At 34.0% G+C, this 16,191-nt stretch overlaps 2 protein-coding genes across 2 annotated transcripts; both read right to left on the bottom strand.

The window, feature by feature from the left end:
• Nucleotides 1-11,168: 11,168 nt before the first annotated feature.
• On the bottom strand, nt 11,169-13,202 carry LOC118056009 (uncharacterized; the record flags this gene model as incomplete). The annotated part of the gene is made up of 1 exon (XM_035068087.2): nt 11,169-13,202. A coding segment is annotated over one exon (450 nt), but the record flags the coding sequence as incomplete, so codon positions are not given.
• An 834-nt stretch (nt 13,203-14,036) lies between these two features.
• LOC118056008 (phenolic glucoside malonyltransferase 1) lies at nt 14,037-15,604 on the bottom strand. The gene has a single exon (XM_035068086.2). It carries the CDS (start codon nt 15,534-15,536, stop codon nt 14,124-14,126), a length of 1,413 nt encoding a protein of 470 aa, XP_034923977.1. The 5' UTR covers nt 15,537-15,604; the 3' UTR covers nt 14,037-14,123.
• Nucleotides 15,605-16,191: the final 587 nt, after the last annotated feature.

The raw sequence follows: 16,191 nt of genomic DNA, 5'->3' as shown, positions 1-16,191 counted from the left end.
GAAACGCATCATTGAATCAAATGTATATTTTTGTCAATTTAGACATTTCAAACCGCATATCATTTTGAGAAATAACTAAACATTTAAAAAAAATGGTCAGGCAATAGCTAAAATAGTTCGACTATTTTGAAACAGTCAAACTATTTTGGCTATTGCCCATTTTTTCAAAAAAAAAAATTGTGTTTTGAGCTTGAAAAAGTTCATAAAAATCATAATTTTTATTAATCAAAATTTTAAAATTTTAATAAAATTTTAAGAGTTTTTGTTTCCCTATATTAAGATATCCAAAATCTTGTCCCACTTAAAAAAAAAAAAAAAAAACCCTGTTAAAAAACAACAATAACCTCAATCAACAAATTATAATGAAACTCAACAAATTCTTAAAAATATATATATATATATATACATGCAAAATGAATAAAAAATAATTCAATAATACAATATTCAAGTAATCCTAAAATATATAAACATCACTCATTTATCTATTTACATCTATATCGTCTACGAGATAATCTAGGTTCATCAATAGTATGATTGGATCTAGCTCCTGCACTTGCCTGAATGACTTCTTCCTCTGCCATGACATCATCAAAAGTTAACCTCTCTTTAAAGGTATCAAGTCTAGTGTAGCAAACATTTAACCATAAGGGCACAATGGTGTGAACTTCACTTTCTTCGTTAATATTACAAAGATAAGATGTAGCTTCTCGAACCTCCTGCGACATGAAGCCAACCTAGTATTAATAAAACGTTAATGTTAAATTAAAAAATCAATACATAAAATCCAATGTTTAACAAATATTAATTATAAAAAAGATTCGATTACATATGAGATTTTTAATTTGTTAGGCATGTTACTTGTATTACATGTATCTAGGTGGAGAAATCTGCTCGAGATCTAAAGTAATGACTCGACATGTGATACTCATGTACCAAATCATATACTTCTCATATGTAATCATATGATGCATCTCTGTAAATATTTCATTCCTCTATGCATCCCATTGTGATACATAAACTTCATGTCAGCTTAAGTAGTCAAAATCATCATTTTTACCCCGACAAGTTATAGCATGCAATGCATCACTCATATCAATGTCATCTAGAATGTGTTGTTTGTAGCCAATCTGTCACATTACCTGGTTTGGACAATATAGCTCGACCATCTCAAGAAAATATCAGTGAGACTACTGATGTTCATATGTCTGCCCTGGTAGTACAAATAGCTAAAGCAACAGCTAATCTTTCATTCGAATAAGATGTTCATATCACTTGTACAATATAAATTTTTTAAATATTAAACGATAATTATTCAGTGAACTGTAATGATTTTTATTAAACCAAGGGTTGAAAAAAAAATCTTAGATAGCATGATATTTGTTTAGATCACTCCGATAAAATACTAATATACGTGTTGAATTATTTTCAAATACTCTATTAACACACAACTTAACATTAAAAATATGTTAATTTAATTGTATTTTTTAAAGTTAAAATTACACAATATAAATTCATATAATTGTAAAATAACATCACAATACCTGCATCCGAGTGGTAAATAAAGTGTAACTCTTATAGTCTGGATAGTTATAAATGACAATTAAGGTATATAGGGTAAGGTCTGTTCACATGAAAAATGTTCCCATGACCATAATTGTTTATCCAATAAAAACCTTTGTGTTATTTTATGTTAACAATAAATATTTAAAGTCTAGATAGTATTTCTCACTTCATAATTGTAGAAGTAACAAATATCCTCAACCTGTTTAACCCTTTTCATGCATGCAAGACATGAATGCTTGTACAAAAATGCCATGATAACAAATCTCCAGCTATATATGGGGATGACATCAAAATCATCTAGAAGTGTCATATAAATTAAAGGCACATATCTTTCAATTAAGTCCGTGAATATTACATTGTTAAACAAATGAAGTATATATGCTTTGACATACTTACATAGCATATTAAAATTACAATAATAACTCATGATTTCTCAATCCACTTAAGACATATGCTACCCCCTTCAATTTAAAAGGAGGGGGGGTCAATCCAAATGATCACTCGCATAACGCAATCCTATAACAAACATTAAAAGATGTGACTACTCGTTCATCAATGGACAATTCAAGAAAAATCACAATGTCTTATAGTATCGGTGTCACCTCTCCATAACTAATATGGAACATGTGTGTCTCACATCTCTATAGCTCAATAAGTACATAGATCAAGTCATAGTTAAGCTTGGTGCGGTCTAAACAAGTTACATATAAAAAAAAAAAAAACATGTCTGGAACACATATGATTAGACCCGCTCATCTAGTCTTGTCCGTCTATGTGTACAATAATAAATAATAGTGGTCTTATCCTGCACAATAATTTAAATTATAAGTACATACATATATAAGTAAATTAAACATAAATTAAAAAAATATTTTAAAATTAAAAATTCTTACAATGTTGGCGAATACATCCTCCAATTGATGTCAATCCTACAACCGCAAAACAAAAATATCAATGGGTTCGATAGGCATGTACTGTGATTAATGATCTTTATGATCATGATCATGCCCCCCCTAATCATAATCCTTCTCTTTCTATTGATACTCATGTTGTCCCTAATCATCATCCAAATATGGACACTCAACATAAGTTATGATTTGCCACCTTAAATGCACGAGATCCTAAACAAATAATTCTTGTGATAAATGTGAAAACTAGATAAGGTTTGATATGCATAAAAAAATATTAATATACCACAACATGATAAATAAATAATATTTATTTTGCATATAATTGTATTCCCATACATATAATGTATATTAGGACATGTTTTCCTATTATAGCCCATATAATTGCATCTGCCATACCTATATTGTGCATGACATTTTCTTGCATCCATCTCGTTGTGCAAACGAATTGACATCATTGACCACACCCAAATTTTCATCTAGATGAGTATGTTTCAACTCGAGGTCTAGTGTTATCAATCCATTCTAACTTGTTTGGTAATGGATGGAATGACATGCCATATACTAATCTGTAGCTCTAAATCATATAATGATCATTAACAAACTATGTGAAGTCTATATGATTCTTGGCACAACATGCAAGAACATGTGAACATGGTCGTTGAAATGTCTTCCATTTACCACATGTGCATATTCTACAATTCAAACTGACTGTCCATCTAACTTCTTTAACAACACTCGATTTAATAAGAGTGTTGATCTAGAACACATCTTTCTCAGAGTTAAACAACATTGTAATATGATCTCTAGAGTTATCCTTGCTCAATGTCAATTACTGGTGGCTAAATTTTACCATGTTGAATTTCAACATTAGTTTTATGTCTCCATTTAACCTAATAACTATTATACCTATAAAATATTAATTGCATCAGAGCTAAAATAGGCATTACACAAGCATCTTTTAGATTATGATTAAATGATTCTAAAAGATTAGTTTTCATATTACCATATCAATTACCACCATCTTATCATAAAGCCCATTTTTCTTTTGGCTTTAATTCAAGTCATTCTTTACATACTGAGTCCAACTTATATATTTTTTTCATACCATAAATCAAATTTATGCTCTGAAGGTTTGTAATACATCATCATCAAATATTTTTTTCGTAGCTAGGTCTTTGAATTTATGATTGAAGTTGCTAATAAAATAGCTGGCACAATACCAATGGTATCGTATAGGTTCAAACCAGACTTCTGCTACACCATTATTGATGTTTGCATGTCTATATAATATTATACATATACATGTTCTAGCACCAGTAACATATATTTGTAAGCAAAGCAAAATCCAACCCTAATTAGGATTATTTCCTTCATCAACAATTACAAAAGCTAAAAGGAATAACCTATTATTTGTATAAAAAGCAATTGCAATCAATAATTTTTATTTTACAACCCATGCTTTGTCATATGAAATTTTATACTTGTAATGTAATTTTATTTTGTTTTGAAACCGTCATTGAAAGATTATTCATCACAAGGATTGACATAGCATTAACAATAAAATTTGCAATAAGCTGGTGATGATCTTTTTTGACAAAGGTCAAAAACACATGTGTGTAACCCTTTTAACTTTACTATCTTAAATGAATATGATCTTTTATAATATCCCCCCATGCAAATACCACTTACATTCATGTGTTTACATATATTGTAATTGAACAAATATAAAGTTCACCCGTTGGACTCAATATTCAAATGAACATGCAATGTGCCATTATTTAACTACATTAATCAATCCAGACCCTCTCGATATATATATCTATGACTAAGTGTCTAATCATCAGAAACAAAATTAGACTAAAAAAAAATCTTTAAATTCAGGAATAAAAGGTATGATTTTATCATTAATATCATTATCATTCACCATAACATTCGAGTCTAACATATCATTATTTTGATTGTCAATGGCCCTAGAATAGTTAAATCTATGATGATTAGTAAACTGATTGTCAAACATGGTATGATGTATCATTTGTAGTAAATGATCTAATAATAAAAATATTTTTACCTCTACTAATTGAATTTAAAGGACCAGCAAAAGTTGAGACTCATAAAATTATCAACTACTTATATATCATATTATCATATTCAAACCACTTTTAAAAAGAAAAAGAAAATCAATCATTATTTAAAAATTACCATCACACGGGGTACATTCAAAATAATACTAATGTCCACCTTTCTTTCCTATCATTGTTTAAGAACTTTTTCCTAAATATTATGAGCATTAACTTCTTTTCCCATTGGTGGGGTATTCAAGATTCCTTTGGATTTGTCTCCAACTTCCCTTTCCAATCTCTGAGTAGCTATTATAAAACTGGAATTTGATTTGCCCAGAGCTTTAATCTGTAAGTTGAGCCGATCATTCCTTTTGTTTTGCTCCACCCATTGTTCTTGCCATTTGTTTCGTTGATTAACCATATATTCTTATATTTCTCGGTGAATATTTTGCAGTTGTTCATCAAGCCTTCTACATTAGTCTCGTATAACCTTTATTTTGTTATTTTCTACTATTTTTGCACCAGATAGAATCAATTCGAGCTTGGATTTCGCTCTAGCACTGAATATTATGAGCATTAATTTCTTTTCCCATTGGTTGTCGTGGAATGTATGTTGATTCCCATTATTTTAGTTGGATTTATTGGGTTGTCTGGTAGCTGTGCTTCTCAGAGTTTTAGTCTTTCTCGGTTGCCTACTCTCTTAGTTTTTTTTTTTTTTTTGCTCTTACCATTATCGTTACTTGTCCTTTGCTTCTGTGGGCTCTGTTTTCTTTACTTTTATTCCTTTGCTCTCTTTCTTAATAGCTTTTGATCATTGGCACAATTCTTTCCTGGTGATGTTCATAGTTGGGTTTTGGTTTTTTTCCTCGCAGGTTTCTTTGGCCGTGGGAGTTTTGGAACCGCTTGTGTGGATTAGGGCTCCTGGTGCTGGTGTGTTTGTTGGTAAGGTACTTTTTCATTCAGGTTAATGGTGCTTTATTCTGGATTCTTGGGTTTTTTATTTCTGTTTCTTTTTATTTTTTATTTTGCACTGATTTTTGTTTCTTTCTTTTTAATGCACTCTTAGCTTTTATGATGGCTTATATTTGCTCTTTGTTAAAACTTAATGAGATCAAACACAAAAAGAAGGCTAGAATTCTGAATAATCTGTATATTATGAATGCATAGTCTTAACCTAAATACAAATAAAGTATATATAGGTTAAACTGAAAGTATTATTCTACCCTTAATAAATAAGACTGCATAAATATAATTTAACATCTCCCCTCAAACTCATAATGCAACTTCTACAATCATCGAGAGTTTGTCAACCAGAAAATGAAAACGAGAGATGGAATGCGTATTGGTATAGAAATATGTAATTTGCAAGGAAGAAGGAACAAAAGGCAAAGTAATGGTGCTATGCTTGAGATGATGATGAGTAAGATGACAATCGATCTCAATGTGCTTACTTCGCTCATGAAAAACTAAGTTGTGAGCAATCTAAATAGAACTCTGGTTGTCACAATACATAAGAGTAGGATGAGAAAAGGAAACTCCCATATCAGCAAGTAACCAACGTAACCAAACAATCTTTTAGTGGTAGATCCATGGCACATGATATTTTGCTTTGGTGGATGATTGAGAAACAATAGATTGTTTCTTGCTCTTCCAAGAAATAAGAGAATCACCTAAAAAGATACAAAACTGAGTAACAGACTTGCGATCTGTGGGATCACTACCATGATCAGCATCAGAGCATGCACGCAACTCCAAGGAAGAGGTGGATGAGAGTAAAAGACTCTGAAAAACTGTACCCCGAAGATATCGCAAAATACGAAGAACAGCTACCTAGTGAACAGTAGTAGGAGAAGCAACAAACTAACTAACAACATGAACAACATATGCAATATCTGGATGAGTAATGATGAGATATACCAAACTCCCAACAATACTGCGATATAAAGTAGGATTTATTAAAGGTAAACCATTAGAAGAAGAGTACCTTGCATTAACCTTAATAGGAGTATCAACAGTCTTGTTATCAGTAAGTCTAGCCCGCTCAATAATATCTGTAACATATTTCAACTGAGAAAAAAGATAACCTCTAGGTGAATATGCTACCTCAATACCTAGGAAATATCGAAGATGACCCAAATCCTTCATTTCAAATCATCTAGCCAACTCTGTCTTCAAAACTGAAATACCATCAATGTCATCACCAGTAATAATCATGTCATCAACATATAAAGATAGAATGATACGACCTGCATCAGTGCAATTGATAAAAAGAGCAGAATCATGACTGCTAGAAACAAAGCCAAGAGATGAGATCACAATAGAGAATTTCTCAAACCAAGCACGGCGTGCTTGTTTGAGACCATATAATGCTTTCTTAAGCTTACAAACATATCCAAAGTCATGTGAAATACCAGAAGGGGGTGCCATATAAACTTCTTCTTGAAGATCTCCATTCAAGAAGGCATTTTTAACATCAAGCTGAGAAATATGCCATTGACGAATCGAAGCTACAACAATAAGAGTATGAATAGTAGTCATTTTTGCAACCAGGGCAAATGTATCCTCATAGTTCATACCATACTATTGAGAGTATCCTTTTACAACCAGCCTAGCTTTGTATCGCTTAATAGACCCATCAGAATTAGTCTTGATCTTATACACCCAATGACAACCAACAACACTCTTACTAGGAGGTAAAGGAACCAGATCCCAAGTATATGTCTTATGCAAAGCAGAAAGTTCCTCATCCATAGCTTACTGCCAAAACGGATCAAGAATTGCCTCTTTATAGGAAGAGGGCTCAAAGAGACAATGAATAGAAGCTAAAAAGGAAGTAAATGATGAAGAATAACAAGAATAAGAAAAATCTGGTAGTTTTGTAGACTTACGAATATGGATGGACTGACGTAGAGGTGGATCCACAATCTCAGATGAAGCTTGAGGGGCTGTAGATGAGAATGGAGCTTCAAGTGTGCCAGAGAGTAAAGTACCAGTACCTGCAGAGTTATGAGTACCAATTGATCGAACATGGGGAGAGATATCATTATCAGAATCCTCAGAAAACGGATCTATACTAATAACATTAGATTTAGTCAGGTCATGAGTAATAGATGGAATAGAAAAGAAAGGATATATGCTCAAGAAGACAACATGACGAGACATAAAATTTCTGAGTTATTAGATCAAAACAACGATAACCCTTTTTACCTTCACCATAGCCTAGAAAAACACAAATAACAGATCGATAAGATAACTTACTTCGTTCTACATAAGGACGAAGAACGAAACAAGTACAACCAAAGACTCTAAATGAGGAATAATTAGGAACATACCCATATAACTTTTCAAAAGGAGATAGACTCGAACTATGAGAAGATGGAATTATATTAATTAAACTTACAACAGTAAGAACAGCTTCTCTCCAAAACTCACTAGGAACAAAGGAAGACAATAAGAGAGAACGAGCAGTTTCAACAATGTGCCTATGTTTTCTTTCAGCAACACCATTTTGCTTAGGAGTATCTGTACAAGAAGTTTGGTGGATGGTTCCATCTAGGGAAGCAATTGACAAAATTTATGAGAGGTGTATTCCCCACCCAAATCATGCCTAAAACATTTAATCACAGCAGAATGTTGAGTTTTGATAAGAGCTAGAAAAGCTGCATATATCTCAAAGAATTCAGAACGATGTTTCATTAAATAAACCCAACAATAACGAGTATGATCATCAATAAAAGAGATATAATATCAAGACCCTCCTTTTATGGCAACAGGAGAAGGTCCCCATACATTAGAATGAATCAAATCAAATGGTGAAGAAGAAACAAAAATACTTCGATTAAAAGGTAAGGCGAAAATTTTTGTCAATTTATATCCACTACAATCAAAAATGTCACAAGTTTTCAAATTTCCTAAAGCTCTTGTGGATGCCAAAAATCTCAAACGAGAAGATGAAACATGACCTAGAAGGGAATGCCATAAATAAAAACTAGAAGATGAAAGACTCAAATGAAAGGAAGACAAATCAACGGTAGTAGTAGCGGCGGCAGCAGCAACAACTGACACTTTTAACTCATCCAAAATATATAGTCCATTCTCTCTACGGCCTGTCCCAATCAGCATCTAAGACTGCAGATCCTGTATACAACAAAACGAACCAGAAAACATGACTAAATAATCACTAGAATCACATATTTGACCAACAGACGCAAGATTTAATTTGAGTTTTGGAATAAGATAAACATTAGGGAGAGACAAGTGAGGTGTGACAACAGAACCAACACCTGTTAAGGGCATAGGAGTGTCATCGGCAGTCATAACAGGAATAGAGGACAAAGGGGACACAGAGGTAAAAGATGAGGAATCTGGAGACATATGATGAGAAGCACCAGAATCCAAAACCCATTTAGAGTGTGACATACCTAAGGATCCATGAGGCAACTAACTAATGGAAGAAGAAGCGAACATTGCTTGTGGCTGCAAGGAGAGAAACTTCTGAAATTGCTCAACCAAAATATTAGGATTAGTAATGGAGCTTGAGGAAGCTATTTACTGCTAGTATTGTGGTGTGGTGGTTTATAACCCTGAGGTGGTCTATGAGCATTAGATTGTGACTGATTGCCAGACTTCCAAACTTGATTTTGCTGTCTCAACTTAGGACACTGAGCCTTCCAATGACTTTTCTACTTATAGAAACTACACTCATCGAAGCCAACCCTTGTGTAAGGCTTATTCTAATGATTAGAGAATGGTTTAGAAGGCACTACTAATACTGAAGGATTTGAAGCAGAAAGAATTCCCTTTTCAGAATAAGACTTAAGACGTATTTCTTCATCCAATAACTCACAAACAACAGAGTCAACACAAGGCAGTGGAGAACGATGCAGAATTGAACCTCTAAGTCCTTTCAAATCACTATGAAGTGTTGTTAAAAACTGTATCAATCGTTGCTACTCTCTACGCTCAATATAGGCACCACATGCCTTTAATTCTGCCAATTCTGTAAGAGCTAATTGATCCCAAAAATCTGTCATAAGCAGAATAAAACTCTTGAATACTCATATATTTTTTTTTTTGATGAAGAGCTCGTATGTCATTCTGTAATTGATATTGTTTTGCAAATTTGATTGTGTGAATAACCTTTGCAAATGATCCCAAACCTCTTTTGCTGTCTCATACTTCGCCAACTGCATACCTATCGAATGCTCAACAGAATTGTTGATTCAAGTAATAATCTTTGCATTATTTGCTTCCCATGTATCTATCAAAACAACATCCCCCTCTTCAATATTCTTAGGTATTATATAAGTTCCACTAACATACCCCCACATCTTCTTACCCTTAAGGAAATTTCGTATTACTTAACTCCAATATGAATAGTTCTTCCCATCCAACCTCACACTCACAAACTGAAGCGAATCATCTCTTTCAGTAGCCATAATCAACAATGACAAAGAACCAGAATGCAAAAGCAGCGAAAAACTAAATACCAATTTGCAGAAACTGAATAGAGATTGCAGAAAACTAAACAAATATCTTCTTGAAATTATACGATTACTCCAAAACACAAAATAAATTTGCAAAACCTGAACGCAAATACCAAATTATAGAAGCCGAAGGGAAGATGAAATACCAAAATAATTACAGAAACTGTTGAAATATCCAATTTTGCAAAAGCAGAAGTTGGATCCACGAAGCTGTATTTGGGATTAAGCCTCGTTTTATAAAACCAGCTCTGATACCATGTTAAACTTATTGAGATCAAACACAAAAAGGAGGCTAGAATTCTGAATAATCTGTATATTATGAATGCATAGTCTTAACCTAAATACAAATAAAATATATATAGGTTAAACTGAAAGTACTATTCTACCCTTAATAAATAATACTGCATAAATATAATTTAACACTCTTGTCCTTTGTTTTTTTTGCTCATTTCGTTGTTCTGTGACACTTTCTGTGTCTTTACTTATTTTTATGATAAGTTTGTTTGTTTTCTTTGATCATTGGTTAGGTTTTGTGAATTGTGTGCATTCAATGATTGTTTTTGCCTTGGTTGTAGTTGTTTGCAACGATCCATCGATTTTGTTTGTTCTTGCTGTTCCGAGCTTTGGTGTTTTTCGGAGGTCTGCTGGCCTGCGCTGAGTGTTTGGTTGTGGTGTGTATTTCATTTGAGTTTACTTCTCTGTGATTGTTATTTCTGATTTTGATTTTGTTTTGATGCGTAGACTAAACGTTGTGCGGCTTATGTTATATGCTCTTTTTTGCTTCTTTAGGATCTTTGGGTTTTTTCTATCGCTAGGCTTGATGGGGGTCCTTTGAACTCTTGGGTTATTCCGTGCGTTCTTTTAAGATTTTTTAGTGATTTCTTTCTCTTTGCATGTTGTTTGGCTCTTTACAGGACTACTGCTCTGATTCATTGAGGCCTTGCTGGTGATTTTCAGTCCTTTTTAAGTTTTCATGTTCTGCGTTCGAATTACCTGTTACGAACTAGGAGACATGACGAAGGCTGGAAAGAGAGCGACAAGAAGCAACAACAGCATTGAAAGAATATAGTTAGTAGTTAATTAGTTAGAAAAGCAGTTGAGTTAAGGAAGTAGTTAGAGTCAGTAGGCTTGAATATAGTTACAGTTAGTAGAAGAATAAAAGCTTGTATATAAACTGGTGTATGGAAACGTGTTGGAGAGAAGAAAATACAGAACATTATTCTCAATCTCTGCTCTTCCCTCTGTTCTCCTTTCTCTTCTCAATTCTCTGCTCCTTCTCCTCTGCTCTCTCTTCTTTCTGTTCTTTCTCAATTTCTGTTCTCTTTTCTTTCTATTCTTTCTCAATCTTGTTAAGCTGAGCTTAACATTACCCTTGGGGGATTTACAACGACTTCAAGCTGTTTATCGTTTCCAGTTTCAGTTGTTTTATGTCGATCCAGGTTATGGTGGTACTGGTGGTTTAACTTGCGTTTTTTTCCTGGGTCTTTTGCTCTTCGTGCTTTGTCTGCTTCCATTTGTTGCTGTTTCTTTTTTGGTTTCAAGACAACGCTCCCTTTCATCGGGTGCAAGCTAGATTGCTGTCTGAAACTGGGCATAAAGGAACATGGATTCCAATCTCTACTAGGTTTGTTGGGACTTGGGGTATATGGACTGTTGATTATATGTTTAAACATGCATTTCTTTAGGCTGAACTGTTGCATTTTTCTTTTGTCGAAGGCTCCACATTGATGGACTTTGATGAGGAAACTACATCCTCACAGAAACATCCCGTGGATTCCCATGAGGACACTTGCTTGGTGCAGCAAATATATATATATAAAACTTATATTATGTGTTTGCGTTTTACATTTCTCTGCGAGACTACATCATGTGATCTAACAGGCCTTCAGTTCTCCATCATGCAGCAAACCTCTGGCTGTTTTGCCCCCACTTTCTTCTTTTAACTTGGAACATTTCTCTTTGATTTTTCGCACACCCATTTCTTTTTGAGCTTCTTGGAACAGAGGCGCACCATTACGTGCACAACAAATAACTTACCTTATTTTCTTCCTTTGAAACAGCGGCCCAGCACAGCAGGACAACGTCCCAGTTCAGTTCAAAGAAACAGATGCGCAGGTTCGCTTTCCAGCTTCCATGAATTGGAGCAGCTAACCAAGAAACAATAAACCTCATTGTCAACCCCCGCAGAGGTACCTCCTTGCATTTAACTCTATTTGTCTCTTTTTTCACTTTCTCATTCATCGTTCCCCTGTTTCTACCACACAAACTTCTTAAGAGCCTCGACATGTTTTTTCTTATTGATGCCTAACCTCGAACAATGGCTCCAAAACTCTCCTAACTTAGCTTTCATCGATTATCGCTGGGTTTATGACTTTGCAGCAGGTTTATAAGAACCCACTGATTAGTTTGGGTAACCAACAAAACAATGGTCACTGATTATGACGGTGGTAAATTGTTCGGACGGGAGTAACCCTACCGTGATTCAAAAACACCAAACTTGCATGTGAAGGTTTTGGCCATTCCTTGTCAAAAGACCTCAAAAAAAAAAAAAAAAAAAAAAAGAGGGTTTTGATTCTGGAATGTACACATTTCTATACTCAGAGCATGTAATTTAGACACATGTTTACATTAGAGAGAAACAAGAAACAGTCAAAAGTCAGCAAGATTGTGAATCGAGAATTTCCATGCATGATTATTTCACTGGTAAAACAGAAAAGGTGCTTACAACACGATCAAAATCCCTGCAAAATAGGCCTCTTTCCGAGCCTCTTGATTTCTCTATCCATCTGACCAGTAAGCATCAATCCGAACATCTTGCAATCACATAGAAAAGACCAAACTGGATGCCCAAAAGTTGCAGGAACATTCCCTTCCACAAAGAAATGGCTGTACCAAGAGAATCCATACCCAACCAACGGCACAAGGAACAAAAACCACAAGTTGAAAACAAAAGAGGACAGCAATAACAGTATAATTGAAAGCGTGCCCACAAAATGCCATCGTCTTGTTGATGGTTCTGAATGTTGAGTCACATAGAAAGACCAAAACTCTTCTAAGCTCCTGCAATTCGTTATCTTCGACAAGCAACCAAACAAGGAGAACTTGAGAACCAAGTTCACGAATCTAGATTGCTTTGACTTGTAGCTCAACTTCTTGATTGGTAGATGATCTTTGAAATCCAATTACGAAATACAGCAAGAATTCTATCTGGGCTTGGTGTGGCTAGCAAGAGACTAATGAGGGATGTCAGCCTTGTGAGGTGCTGGGTAAAGGGCCTATAGGCTTCAAAGTCAAGACAATAATTGGAAGCAGAAAGCAAGGGTTTTTTTTTTTTTTTTTTGGCTGGAGTTGACTGTAAATTCGAGCGAGGAAGTTTTCAAGATGGATTTGGGTGGAGTCTTTAACTCCTTGCCTAGGTTTTTTTTTTTTTTTTTTTAATGTAACTGAAGATCCAATAATCAATAAACATGAGCTGAGTGGCTCCAGTGCATATTTGGATTGTAAAGTATATTTTACACATAAAATATGTTGCGCATAATAGATAAACAAGACAACGCATAGAGAATTATGCTTGGAGCAAAACAATAGTTTATGTTACGGTCCAAACTGAACTTCTGTCTTTTTTTATAAACTTTGAATAACTATAATTTCTTCATACTTCAACCCAAAAAGTTCATATAATATACTGTTAAAAAGCCCGACAACTCTACTTTCTAGTGGTACTTTTTTTATAATTTAATTTATACTATACTATTGGATAGTAATCATAGAAGCAGGCGCATAAAACATGTTATTTACACTAGGAAATATCATTATTGGAAAGATAAAAGCAAAAATAGCAATAGAGAAAAAAATATATTAACATGTTTTTAAAAATAGCATAAACAGATTAAATAATATTCTGAGAATTGATAGAGAGCTTTTTTTTAAGAAGCCATTTTCTTCTTTAATATTATTTTTATTTTTATTATTGTGTTGTTACTATTAACATATATTTATAAGAAAAAAGAGTCGCATACGAAAAACAAACATATTGTATTTTATTTGTGGTGAAAGTTAACAATTATTGAAACTGGTCACAGGGAGAATAAAGAAAGAACTAATTAATGGTTCTTAAGGCCATCAACAAACAAGGAAGTGAATTTTTCCATCTCATGCTTCTCCAAAACAAAACCAATCTCGACTCCACCATTTCCATCTTTGCTCTCCGCAAGAGAAATTGCTCCTGTCCTATCTATGGAGGTTATCTCCACCTTCTCTGGTTTCCCCCACCCAAAATCAGTTCCATAAACCTCAAATCGGTTTGACCCAGCAACCCCAAGTAGTGCTGCACCACCTGCCGCTTCTTTCATGAAGCTTGCCGCCGTCTCCTTTGCTCCATCAAGGACTCCTTTCTCTAAGTTTTTGATAAGCTCACTTAGCATTTCTGCTACATGCATAAATCCATTCTCCTCTAAAAGAGATTCTGCTTCTGTAAACGCAGCACATGAACTGACACAGTTGCCAAAATAGTTCTCATGTATTGGAGGGTCCAAACGGGCTCTACAATCTACTGCAAATCCAATAAGAACCCTTCTGTTACTTTCAAACCCTCTTGCCTTAGCTATACATACAAATCCGTGAGCTAATACAAGCACAAAGGTAGATAAATGGATTGGGCGTGTTTCTTTTGAACCTTCCTTTACTAAATTAGCAAGCACCCTCTCCCTGAGTTTCTTTATGTCTTCACGAGATAACTCGAACGTTGCTCGTACTGAGCTAGATCGAACTGCTATAGCTGGCAAAAGTTGTAAGCTTCTTGGGTTCAGATCCACACCAGGCCATTTTAATTCTAACCAGTTGTTCAAATACACCATGTCCAACCCTTCAGGGTCTTGCATAGCTATTCGGTCAAAAACAGGTGTTAGTTCTGTCAACAAAGCTGGATATTGTCGTTTGTCTTCATCACCGAGTTTGCACAAGTGAGCCCATGCTTTGATAAACATGGTCGAGCTTTTGCCATCAAGGACTGCATGGTGGGCAGAGATGCCAATGCAAAAGCCGTGATTAGGAAATAAGGTTATTTTCAAAGCTATAGCGGATGCCTTTGAGTCAGTGACCGGCAACTCGGGTATATAAGGACGAGAATCTGCAGCTCCATGGACTTCATTTCCCGAGAGGAGATGAAAGTCAGCAGTTGACTCAGCAATTGTGAGCTGAACACCATCGTCTGGAGTGTATAGGATGATGGGTTTGATGGCTTGTGGAGGCCAGATAAGGTTGCCGGCAAGAGGAAGGAACTGAAGGAGCGTATGAGAAAGAGAGTGTTTGAGATTGGGAAGGATCACTGAATTGAAGAAAGTTGGAGTTGACTCAGTGAGTTTATAGAAAAATATGCGTTCAACCGGATGAAATCTCAACCAAATAATGTCGGAGAAGGTTAGCGGAAGAGATAACTCGGTAGCTGACTCCGATGAGTCGAAGTAAGGAGTAACTTGGCAGACATCGATGGTGTTTACTTGGTTTTCGACTTCCATGCTGGAGACGACGGGGAGCAGAAGAGAGATTTTGTTTTGGTTAAATCGGGACGGAAGGAACAGGTTTTACGTATAACTTATAGCTCCTCTGATATAAGATATAAGATATGAAAAGATAAAAAAAACTGTTATAAAAAATAATTTTAAAAAAATAAATAAAATATTATTTTATTATATTTTTAAATAAAAAATATTTTAAAAAAATTTGCAAACACTTCCTTAAAATATTATGCATATTTAAGTATGGTTATAATTATTTTTTAAAATATTTTTCATTTAAAATAATATATTAATAATATATTTTTTTTAAAAAAAATTTAGAAATAGTATATCAAAATAATTTAAAAATTTTTAAAAATATATTAATTTAAAATTAAAAAAAAAAATCAAATTTTTTTAAAAATATTATCAAACCCGCTGCCAACTGCCTTCTGATTTTACAGTTTGTTTATTGTCTTTATGTTGCAATACAAGCTTTACACCAATATTTTAATAAATTAGTTTTCAGATTTCTTATTAAAATAAATAAATTAAGATAATAAAACAACTATTAATGGGTTGTTGAAAGAAATAAATTAGTTGTCGGACACTTATAAAAAAATTATTATATTTTATATCTAAATTCAAGAGGTTTACCAAGTAAAATCTCCGGTGG

This window comes from Populus alba, chromosome 4, assembly GCF_005239225.2.
Source record: "Populus alba chromosome 4, ASM523922v2, whole genome shotgun sequence".
Taxonomy (NCBI): Eukaryota; Viridiplantae; Streptophyta; class Magnoliopsida; order Malpighiales; family Salicaceae; genus Populus; species Populus alba.
Note: the sequence above shows the minus strand (reverse complement) of the source record. Positions and strands in the feature narration are given on the sequence as shown.